Source organism: Copadichromis virginalis, linkage group LG23 (genome assembly GCF_057382275.1).
Source record: "Copadichromis virginalis isolate Kocher_CV1m ecotype Utaka linkage group LG23, C_Virginalis_male_GT1.1, whole genome shotgun sequence".
Classification (NCBI taxonomy): Eukaryota; Metazoa; Chordata; class Actinopteri; order Cichliformes; family Cichlidae; genus Copadichromis; species Copadichromis virginalis.
In genome coordinates, this window is record NC_140639.1 from 7,833,333 (window position 1) to 7,844,982 (window position 11,650).

Genomic DNA, 11,650 nt, shown 5'->3' on the forward strand with positions numbered 1-11,650 from the left:
TTCTTTAGTAGGCTACAAACTCAGCATTGTTTAAAAACTACAGTACAATCTGAGTACTGTTGTTGTCCATCCCTTTATGACCACAGTGTGCCCACCTTCTGATGGCTGCTCCCATTAGGAATGCACCATGTCACGAACCTCAAATCATCTCAAAGTGGTTTCTTAAATAGCCTCTAAAGTCACCACATCTCAGTCCAATAGAGCAACTGTGTGATGCGGTCATGCTGGTAAGGACCAAAATCTCTGATGAAAGTTTCCCGCACTTTTGTTGAATCTGTGAGAATTAAGACAAAAAGAGATCCTCCTTAGTACGAGTAAAGTGTACCTAATGAAGTGACCGGTGAGTGTACACAACTTGGTAGTGAGTTAAGCGTATGAGAGACTATAGTCTGCTACAGTTACAAAGCTGCCAAATAAAGAGAACGCTTACAGAATGTATTTATGTCACATTATTGACACATTTCTTCGGTCATCTCATTTTCTCTACGTTTAATTTGAATGATTCGTTTAGGCGAGAGTTAATAAATCAAAGATTAAACTTTTATACCACATCCTCTCATAACAGCAAAATACACTGTTCTTATAAGAGAGATTAGCATTCTTAAAAAAATGAGTCACTTTGAAAATAAACACAAAAAAAATCTCCATCCGCTTGGTTTCATGAGAGTGACTCACGTCGTGCCAGCCGGGCGACATTCCTGAAGAAGAGGGAGAAGAATCCAAGAGCTGTTGACAGTCATCGTGCTGTGGCGTAAAATGCTCAGCAGGACTAGTTTGACGAGCCTGACTGTTTTTTACTCAATCGCACTCCTCCTCTGAAACCATCTCGGGTGCGCATGGGACGCAGATTTGTCTCGATCAGAGGTGAAGCACGCAGGAACCTGGAACAGTGAATACACTATTTAAAGTTTCTTTCTTCCTTTTTTATTTTAAATTAATTTCTTTGTTTTTTTCCAACGGACACAGGATGAGAAGCTGAATAAGAGAACGATCTCTATTCGTACAGGAGGTTTTTTTTGGTCGTTTCTGTGGATATTAAAACGCGCAATGGAACAGGTATGTCCCATGACGCTCGTAACATTATGATGATTGGATAATATGCTATTGATATATTTAAAGTTGTGTTAGCAGACATAAATCCTGGCAATACTGTAAACTGACATTTGAAGAAAAAAAAGATCAAAGCTTACAACAACATTAAGTAAAGTGAGACAGCGTTTTAGCTCCGTACGCTGTAACGTTGTTACTACAATGATGACATAGTTTATCTTACCGGATTAAGACCAGAACTAAACTCCTCTTAATAATAAGTGATTTGGGATTTTGTTCTTACTCCAAATATGTTAGGGAAATAAAATTTACCTTATTTAGGTCCTGTATTGAGACTATTGTACTGTGTGATACTTTCATCAGGAGGAACAGATTGACTTTCAGGCCATAAGGGCCAAGTTTCAACAAGAAGAATTCATACTGAAGAAACCCAAGATAAAACCTGTTCTCCCAGAGAAGTCAAAGGTGGTCTCTCCTCCCCAGAGCCCCAGTCATTACCTCCCTTCAGGTGCACGCCCCTCCCTGCTGACCACCATTAATGAGAACTTGGAAAGAAAGACACTATTTGCCCCAAGAGTGGTCTTCAAAGATGATCCGAAAGAGAGCAAAAAACCTCTCATCGACGATAAAGACAAAAGTGAAGGGAAACGGAAAGGTGGTAAGCACAAAACACTCAAAGGGAGCAGGGAGAATCTTCTTAAAGATTCCGTGGATCAAAAGAAAGTTAATAAGAAAGACAAGACGCTTCCTTCGGTTGTCCCTGTAACTCAGAAAGAGAGTACTGCAGAGCTGGTGCCAGCCGCACCCCCACCTAAAGTCACAACAGAGAAAAAGAAGCCTTTCAGTCTTTTCAAAAAGTCAAAACGAGATTCAGTGTTGATCTCAGCTGATCCAATTCTGGACACCCCAAGCTCAGATATTGCTGGACTAGCTCCACTCCTCCCAGTGCCTTCTGAATCTGGTGGGGAAACAATACCTAATTCAACATCAGAGCCCCATCTACCAGACAACCCCACCTTACCAGATCACAGTGCTGATGTAGAAATGTCCCCAACCTCTACTACTCTTGAATCTTTTGCCTTCAACCTACCTCCTCCTCTCATACCTGAGAGCCCACCACCTGAAATCCCAATCTTGACCAGTGAAATCCCACCTGAAATAGAAAATCCCACTTTTCCTGTTTCTAGCCAAGATGAAGCTATTACCAGTCCACCCAGTGTCTCTCCACCTCTTCCACCCAGCTGTGTCATCTCTGGTTCTCCTTCCCTGGTTTCTTCTCCATCTCCATCACCCGCCGAGCCTGAGATTACATCTGAGATTGGGAAAGATGATATTTCTATAACTGCTGTGGAGAAACTTCCTTCTCTAGCCACAAACCCTCCATCTGTTCCACCATCTCCCAAACCAGAGCGTCCAGTCTCAGCACTCTCTGCCCTGGAGAGGGCAGAGGATATGAGTCCTGGAAAAAGAACACCACCAGGTGACCAGAGGATTTTCAATGCTCTACAGAATGCACGCAAGAAGACCAACAGGTAAAGAACACAAACAGCAGGAACACACACAGTTTCATTCCAGCAGTTACGAAGAAACATCTCTGTTTACAGCTCAGTCACTAACAAGATGTAATTTCTCACCTGCTCTTAGCCCCTTGATATGTGACATCCACTCCTATTCTGTTACCCCTCCACCTGAGGAATCTTCCCAGTGTCAGAGCCCCACTGAAAGTCTTCCAGAACTCCCACCCATTGATTATGAAGATCGAAAAGGCAATGCCGTCCCATCGAAACCAGCACAAGTCAATGGCATTGACCACCGTAAGTCTAATTAACATAACCACAGTAGAGCTCCCCTCCCCCCTCCTCTCTTCCCCACCTCTTACTTTTCCGTGGATTTACTTCACCTCAAAAGAAGTTGAGAAGAATTTATCTCATCATCATCAGGTATGTGCTGTAGGCCTGCAAAACATAATTTAATAGCTTAGAGTTTTAGCTGCAGAAAATACCTGGCCACAAGGTCGCCTCAGGTGGTGACATTCTTCTTTTGTGCCAGAAACAACTTAGCAGAAGGCAGGGCAGAGCTGCAGAGGTATGTTTGCTATGTCAGAGGTGCAGTGACAAACAGTTCAACGTCTGTTAAGCACAGTGCAGAAAGAGCAGGAAGTCTGCAGCTCTGTTTCATTTGCATTGCATTTTTGAAATTGTGCATACAGGTTTTTATGTCAAGCTCGTTTAATATGATGAAGTCTACTGTTACAAATTACAGATGAGTACCTTTGACATGGTTTCTAATCTTTTATTCTGCAACAGCAAACAGTTTTGTACAGCTTCAAAAGGCAGCAAGCGGGCAAGTTTCTAGAGATGTGTTTTTTATTTTAATTAAAGTAGCAAAATTGAATTATACTGCACATTTCTTATAAATGCATTAGCTCTGCTCTACAGAGTTATACAAGAACAACTTCCACAGTGGGTTTGACTGGTTTTGTTTCCTTACATATGCAATTCTTATTCTTTTTCTTGCCCTATCTCTATTTCTGTGTTGGAAAATTCACTTTCAGATGTAGTTTTGATGTTGAATGGTTCTTTTTGACTTAAATGAGATTAAAGTTCAAAATCTTTTAGCAATCATATCTAGTCATAACCTTCTAAACTGTTATATGTTCATATGTAATGTCATTCCTTCCAGGACAGCCCTCTCCATTGTTGCAAGAAATCACTGAGGGACCTGACCCTGTCCCTGAGGCGATTCCCCCGCCTCCACCCAAGATGACTATTTCAGATAATGGGCTTCTGAATTCTTCTGTAGAGGAACCTGCCATACCTAACTCTGCCAACTTGAGTGAATTCATTCCTCCACCTGTCATGGGAGTTAATGGTGTGGTCACCAGTGCTAGACTCACAATTTAGAGAAAAGCTAAACTTCAGTGGCCTGTTCTTGTAATGCGTCATAATCCTTTATGCTTCTTCTGCAGATATCCCTGCTCCACTTGAGTTTTCAGAGACCTACACCCCTGATGTCCCAGAGGTTGACAATGTGGCTTCAGGCATTCCTATTCCCGAGCTGCAGGGATCAGAGTTGGAGTATGAGATGTACCCAGGTGCAGATGTTCCAGACGGTTATGACCCGCCAAAGGCTCACAGTAATGTTCCGCAAACCGAGATCCACACAGAGACACCATATGGAGACATATCCCAAAATAATCCACTACCAGAATCATCTCATGCTCTCGGTCAGGACTTACAACAGGCGTCAGAGTAAGACATGCAAATTTAATCTATTTTATTTCTCATTAAAATGGTTCTTAATCCCTGACAAGTTAGTATTCATTAGTGTTTGTTCAACTTTTTGTCCCACGCAGGCCCCAACCAGAAGACGATGTTTATCAGAACACGGAAAATGCGTACGAGTATATCGCCACACCTGATGGTGACAAGAAAAAAGTCAAGACTAAAGTCAAGAAACGCAAAGAGCCAAAGAGTAAGAAACTATTTATACTAGAAAAATAGGAATTGTGCTCAAATTAATACAGTAATATTAGAAACTGCCTGGAAGGGTTGCATCTTTGGTATTGTACATAACTGTGTCCTTCTTTTTAAACCACAGATCCATATGTTGAGTCAATGCCAGTAACGGTAAGCTGCAGTGTAAAATCAAGACTTTATTTTTCTTCATTCAAAAAGATAAGCTTTCTTTATGCAATTTTAATTCAAAGTTAATTAATCCACATTCTTTATTCTTACTTATAGGTTCAAGAGAAAACCAAGACGTTGAGGTTTGGCAAGTAAGGCCTAATTTTTTTTATCCAGAGATTTTTTAATTTCTCTTATCCCCGGGGAATTAGCGATGAGAGTGTGATTTGCTTTTGTTTCACTCATATTCTCCTCTGCTATTAACCAGTAGTCCTTTTCTAACTGGATGATCCTCTTCATTCTGCCTTCCTCAGGAGTGAAAAGAAAGCAGCTGCAGAGGGGCCTGATGAGAAGGAGCTGAAAAAGAAAGAAAAGCAGCGGCTAGAAAAGGAGAAGAAGGAGCTAAAGGAGAAACAAGAACGGGAAAAGAAAGAACAGAAAGAGAGGGAAAAGAGGGAGAACGAGATGAAGAAGAAATTCAAGGTAAGTGAACACGGAAGGTTAAGAAACATCGGGGGAGGGTGGGGTATATGTTCGGGCATACAAACCTGTCTGGATTCATTCCTGGCAGTGGAAGAGTTGAAGTGAGCAACATGTGCAAGCTCAAACAGAATACGAGCAAACATTTGTTTTGTCTGTGATATTTCTGACAGAACACCTATGGGCCATTCTTTATTTCTGCATGTTCTTCTACAATATTACTGTTCTGAACATGTTCTGATTAATGTTTGTGTTGTAGCAGAAACTGCTGTAATAATTAACATAGGGATGAACCCAAAAAAGATGCAACAACTCTATAAATGCGGTTTTGTGTCTACTTTAGCTCTGGTTTTTTTTTTTTTTTAACACAACAGGCAGCTGGCTTTACCAGAAACACAAAAAATGGAGTAAATGCCAGCAGCCCAGTTAATATCATTAAGTGTAAAACCCAAGGATTACAAGATTAATGTCACATTTGTCACACGCTGTAAGTACTGTACATGTAAGAAGCACGTCAACATTTATTATGTCATCATGTGCTGCTTCTTTGCTCTATTCCTCTATTGATAAAACACAGACAGTTTTAATAATCATATCAATTCAAAGCCTGGTGCCTCTCCTGCTGATGCTTTGACAGTCTTACAGCTTAGCTGTGGTAAATATCATACATCTGGCAACTAAATGGTTTGATATGTCAAACCTTTTTTTGTGATTAGTGCGAAATGGTTACCTTGCTGAGATTGTGTTCCTATGCAATTCTCAGTGGAACTACTTTGATTTTAAATCTTACCCATATCCCCCCTGGACTTATGTCCCTTTTGAAACAGTGCTTTTTCCTAATAAAGACAGTATTGTTGTACAGTATAAAATCTTTTAATCTACCTTTTGCAGATAGGTCCAAGTCCTATCTGCAAAAGGCAGTCTACCTCTAATTGTACTTGTATCATCAGTAATCATGATTGCTCGTTGACAATCATGACATCATCATCCTTTCATAACGAGACTGTGCACTGTGGAGAAATTGTGATGGGGTTGTTGCCTTTGCAAAAGACATAAAAATATCCTCCGATCAATGAGAGAGAAAGAGAAAGAGAGAAGTTAGAAGAAAACAACAACAACAATAACAACAATCCCCAAATCAGATGATGGAATTCAAGTAAATCATCACTCCATTTCTCATTTCTCCAATTCTTGATCAGATTATATTGGGCATCCACAGGGCAGTTAGATGGCAGTCTTGTCACTCAAATACCTTCAGATCAGCAAATGCAAGCCTGTTGGCTTTGAGAAAGATGCCTTTGTAAAAAATAATACACATTTCTTACTTATCAGGAACAAAATCACGTATCGAGAGTAAGTACTGTGAACATAACAGCAGGTTAAAGATAAACTGCTCCTCCCACTCTGACACTTAAGAAGTCTACTATAGGTCTGTAAATTCTGACTGTTAAAATGAAGAGTAACAGCATGCATCAGGCAAATGGGAGTCATCTCAGTGTTTCTGCACAACAACAAACTATTTGTCAGGAGACTGCTCTTTAATAGAATAAATTACACGATTAGCCCACCATCCAGCTAGTGAACACATGTATTTGTTTTGTGGTATAAAGCCTCTTGTAGTGTTGTTTTCAAAAGTGCTACATGAATATTGTTTATTGAGGTTATTTGAGTGCAAGTGGAGGAATATTCAGTGTTAACATGTAACTGTGTTTGTTAGATCACAGGACAGGAGGATGCCCTTTACCAGGCAAGAGTAGTTGTAACTGCAAAGGGACGAAAGACTGATCTCCCCGTCAAAGCAGGAGACACGATCAGCATTATTCGAACAGCAAACTGCCCCAAAGGAAAGTGGCTGGCCAGAGACAGCACCAACAGCTGTGAGTTAAAAAAATAAACAATCAAGATTAAAAGGATAAAAGGATGCAAGAACCTGTTTTTGAAACATAAGTGCTATAATCTGAAATGACATCTGAAATGACTGAATAACGACCATGTGAATGTGTTTTTAGATGGGTATGTCGCCGTTGACCATGTGGAACTGGACATCAAGGAGATGTTAGAGCTGGGAAGGAAAACTCATCCCGGGTCAAACAATAACTTTATCGAACCAGACGGTGCCCGCATGATTTCACAGTAAGAGTTTCATACAATAACAAGCTATCATGTGTAACCTTCTACTACTGTTATTACCTTTAAGTTAAAAAGTTATTTACAGATGATTTTTATTTCCCCCAGTGACTCAAACCATTATCAATTACCAGGAGAAAGCTGTAAGTGTTTCCCGTTTCTACCCAAGATAACAAAATACAGTGAAATTATTCAGCAGCAGTTTAATATTTTTGATGTTGACATGCTCAGTCACAGACGACAGTGAGGAGTGGAGCGGTGATGATGATGAACCTCCCTCTGGTTCTCCAAGTACACAGGCTGTACTGTGAGTAAATGCTCAATTATGCTCTACTTTTGGTGTTTACTGCTTGTTTCTATTGAGGACAAGAGTTAAGGTGATCAATCTGCTATTAACAGTTTTTTTGGCACTCTTTTTTCCTGCAGAGGTCATACCCGGACATTTTCCATGCCAGATGTGGGTAAGACATAACAACTTAGGCAGCACCATTCCCCAGTCAGCTCTTGTGAAAAAACAAGTTTGGGAAGATCTTTAATTGTTTACTGGAAACATACATTAAACAAAGCATAATGAATCACTTACTGAATTACTCACTTAAAAGTCACCTTTCAGTACAATACAAAAATTAATGGGACACTTGTGTTTGTCATGTTGATTTCCTCAATTTGTTATCTTGATGTGGGTTAACAGATACAGTAAACAAAGATACTACAGACTTGATATTTTGCAGCAGCTGTTTCAGAGAAACACAGGAAGGCTTATGTGAGGTTGCAACACAACTGCGAGTGTGTGAGCGCCCTCAGTATAAAAAACACTCAATCTGAGTCCATAAACAAGTCCTTGAGGACTTACTGATGTTCTGGATGTTGTATCAAGTTTCTATCCAATTATAATTTCTTCACAACTACCGAAATTACAAAACTGCACCCTTCTAAACGTCTTTAATGAACAATGGACTTTTCATTACAGCATTCTTTAAACGTTAATTCCCTGCAATGTGACTCATTAGACAAGCAGGTGCTTAAACAGGAAGCTGCTAGTAAAATATGTAATGGCTAATCTTAGGTCTGGTAACTTAGGAATTATTTCCTTGGTGTAACTGTTGTATGTTTACTTGTATACAGTTATTTATCTGTCGCTTGTGTGATTTCGTCTTTAGGAAACAAAGACCTTAGCGTGAACCACCAGCACAGTCACAGTGACATGGGTCATGATAGCTCCCACAACCAGTGAGTTCACCTGTTTCACTCTTACAGAAACACATACAGACACGCGCAGACTCATATAATTCTTTTTATTTCTCCTTATAGAGCACTTCAGAGGTTGTCCACATTTTTCCATTCACAAAAAAATGTAGAGCCAGCTGCAAGGTAGGCATGGTGGAGAAAAATGTAACAATGTTGTCCATCCACGAGCGTGCATGTACACACACATCCAGAGCTTCTTTTCAATTTTTGTTTTTTCTTCTTTTTAACAGCACCGATGAACCAGTAATGAGTAAGTAATGCCCTAAAAATCACATTTAAAAAGTCACTAATGTACTACTTTTTCAAACCTAATGCTGATGCACTTTCAGGCAATACACTTATGCCGGAAGAAGCATTTAAAAAAAAAACATTCATAAAGTATTATCATAAAGTTTTTATAAACTGATTTTTAAATTGCAATATCAATACATCTTCAGGTTACACTGCAGGTTCTGTGAATGCGGCACAAGAAGCAAATCACACGTAAGTACAGAAAGAATAACGCACATAGAAAAATGTCAAACATGCTGTCCGACCTGTAGACGGAGAGGGTTCCTTCCTTTTTGCCTGGAACAGCTTGATAAGCATGAAAAGAGTAAATGTCTTCCTTTTTTTTAATCTCTGAGAGAAAGAAAGCTTTTAACTCCACCTTAACGCCACCAGGAAGTTAAGCCAGGTTGACTCCTGACAGAACAATGAGTTGTTAATTCTCAAGTAGGTCCCTCCTCTGTGCTTAGTGCAACAGACAGCATTTACATAACAAGAGCACTTAAAGAGAAGAGCACAGAAGAGTATATTGCATATACTCAATATACCCAATATTTCCATGGGTAATATAAAGCTTTTACTACTTTTTACATTTGGTGTGACCTTGACCTTGACCAGAAATTCACCAAAATAAAATCATCTCGAGCTGATTGAAATAGAACCAATTACATACTCCCTCCCTTCGAGGGAAGAATGAGTTACTGGGTTAAGAATATAAGGTGATAGATGAAAGACTGAGTTTTTTTCATGTTTTTTTTCTACAGGCCTGAGGCTGTGTCAGCAGGAGATACAGATTTTGTTCCTGATACACTCATTTTACCTCCTCCTGTCATGTATGCCGATGGAGTGGAGTGAAGGTAAAGTGGCCTTCATACAACAAGGCAAGGATGAATCACTCTTCACTGTCCATCACTGTGCACATGCCATGATGACATGATGTTTTTCTGTCTTAACAGCTGAACAGAAACTCCCCCAGGTGGAACTGCATTTGTCTGCAGCATTACCTGCTGGACTATGATCTTATTTATCCAATGACTGCATTCGTGAAGTAGAATTACATTTAACAACAATGAGAATTATATCATCTGGGCAAACGGAAATCTTTCTTCTGTTCTTTCAAATGCTGCAATGTGGAACCAGCATGGGACAGTTGATCTGCTTGCTTTAAGTGATCACGGTGAACTGCGTTGCACAGACACACACAGTATTTGTGGACAATGTGATCCTGGAAACTCTCGTAGGGACAATGAACTGCTTTCTGTGCAAAAACCAGAATGGAAAATATATTTAAAGTGGAGGAAATAAGGGAAAGAACAACGGAATGGAAACAGCGGTTTTTCTTATCAGATGGAAGTGTGTGTAGCTAAGAAATACTGGAAAAAGCTTCATTTGTTTTAAGATGCATCCATTAGAAACAATTAACCAGCTGTAAGCAGCAAGTAATGTGAGCTAATACCAGTAATATTCCTGGTTTATGTTTATCTACAGTACTCCAGCATTTAAAAACATTGTTTGTATTTTTTGCACATAAGCTTTTGCTAATTTGTAATTTGTACACTCATTATTGTTTTCAGTGTCAACTGTGGTATTTGGAAGGGACTATGTGACTACTCATGCTACAATACATATGACCTTTGAGTTTGACTTCTTTTTCATTGGACCCAAATAACCAGCATGCTGTGTAATATAATAGGTATAAAATATAGCATTTGCTCTGTATTGATCATAGCTGCAACTTCTAGAGGGATATCCATCAACTGAATTTTCTTTACTTTTTATAGAGCTTTTACCTGCCTCTGACACTAACAGTTCCCTATAAACAGATGAATAAGTATTATAGATAAACAACATAATGTGATGATTACTTGAGGTCATTTGCAACCGGCATTTGTAGTGGGTGTGAGTTTGTGTGACTCTATGAAAGCACGTTAAGACGGAATTTTTTTTATGTTTATTTTTTTTCCAATAAATATTCATTAAAGTGCAAATCAATACAGCAATATCATGCAACGCATAACATGAGAAATCCAAACCTCAATCAGACAGAAAGACATATAGAGACAGTATCAACACGCACGCATACAGGCAATCACAACAACCAGCGTGCACCCACATACCTAACACACACACGCACACACACACACACACACGGTGGTATTTAGGGTTACACTGATCATAAGAACCCCACTACAGAAAATACTCACTTTGGTACAACATGTGAAATTTGTATTTAATTAGGCCCTTTAGCATTTCTTCTGGCACTAAACACAAATTAGCTTACATGACTATCATGCCACTGGTATTTGCATACAGTTGTGATGGTAGACTACACCTGACAGTAAACACTGGTGATGTCAGAGGAGTTTTTAAATCTCACCCATGACTTCTGCTGGATAGTGCACTTCAATCATACATATTTTTGCAAGTGTTTTTTAGGAGCATCAGTACCCGGAATTAAAGCATAAAGGCCCATATATTATATATTGATGTGACTGAAGATGCTTACAATAGAGAAGTAATTTAAGACACAGCAATAGTGTAAAATAGATGGCTGACAAAGGCTGTGGACTAGTGTTTACAAAGGTGTATATGCAGCAGCATATTGGAGCAGGGAACACAATTTCTCCTTGACAAAGAACAATGAGCAGTGTATGAGCTTACAGACAGAACAAATACACAGAACATGTAAATAAAGGGTTTCAGGGTAGCAGAAAGTGGCTTTCACTGGTTCAACCAGACCTCGGTCTACTACCAAGTAGAACCAGGTGAGAAAAGCGACCCGATATTGATCTGGGAAAGCGTGGTGTTTGAATCCAATGTGAAACGAAAAGGCAGCACTTTTTAGACAAATG

The 11,650-nt window shown here is 39.5% G+C and overlaps 1 protein-coding gene across 3 annotated transcripts; it reads left to right on the forward strand.

Annotated features, from left to right (window-relative positions):
• The first annotated feature begins 805 nt into the window (after nt 1-805).
• Nucleotides 806-10,786, forward strand: LOC146680195 (uncharacterized). Of its 3 annotated transcripts, XM_085447271.1 has the most exons (21): nt 806-864; nt 967-1,056; nt 1,414-2,582; nt 2,695-2,864; nt 3,733-3,921; nt 4,019-4,301; nt 4,406-4,524; nt 4,651-4,679; nt 4,794-4,828; nt 4,991-5,159; nt 6,874-7,033; nt 7,166-7,289; nt 7,392-7,426; nt 7,515-7,590; nt 7,710-7,744; nt 8,444-8,513; nt 8,595-8,654; nt 8,762-8,781; nt 8,969-9,014; nt 9,563-9,655; nt 9,755-10,786. In XM_085447271.1, the coding sequence occupies exons 2-20, from the start codon at nt 1,048-1,050 to the stop codon at nt 9,651-9,653; spliced, it is 2,889 nt and encodes a 962-aa protein (XP_085303397.1). In that variant the 5' UTR covers nt 806-864; nt 967-1,047; the 3' UTR covers nt 9,654-9,655; nt 9,755-10,786. The 3 variants fall into 3 exon arrangements, with proteins under 3 accessions (XP_085303397.1, XP_085303398.1, XP_085303396.1); XM_085447272.1 differs by having other exon boundaries at nt 808-1,056; nt 9,563-9,679; XM_085447270.1 differs by having other exon boundaries at nt 809-1,056.
• Nucleotides 10,787-11,650: the final 864 nt, after the last annotated feature.

Excerpts from the sequence above, each read along its gene's own strand:
- LOC146680195 (XM_085447271.1), top strand. Across the intron at positions 2,583-2,694 it reads GCACGCAAGAAGACCAACAG|CCCCTTGATATGTGACATCC; the intron begins GTAAAGAACACA and ends ACCTGCTCTTAG. Across the intron at positions 7,290-7,391 it reads GGTGCCCGCATGATTTCACA|TGACTCAAACCATTATCAAT; the intron begins GTAAGAGTTTCA and ends TATTTCCCCCAG.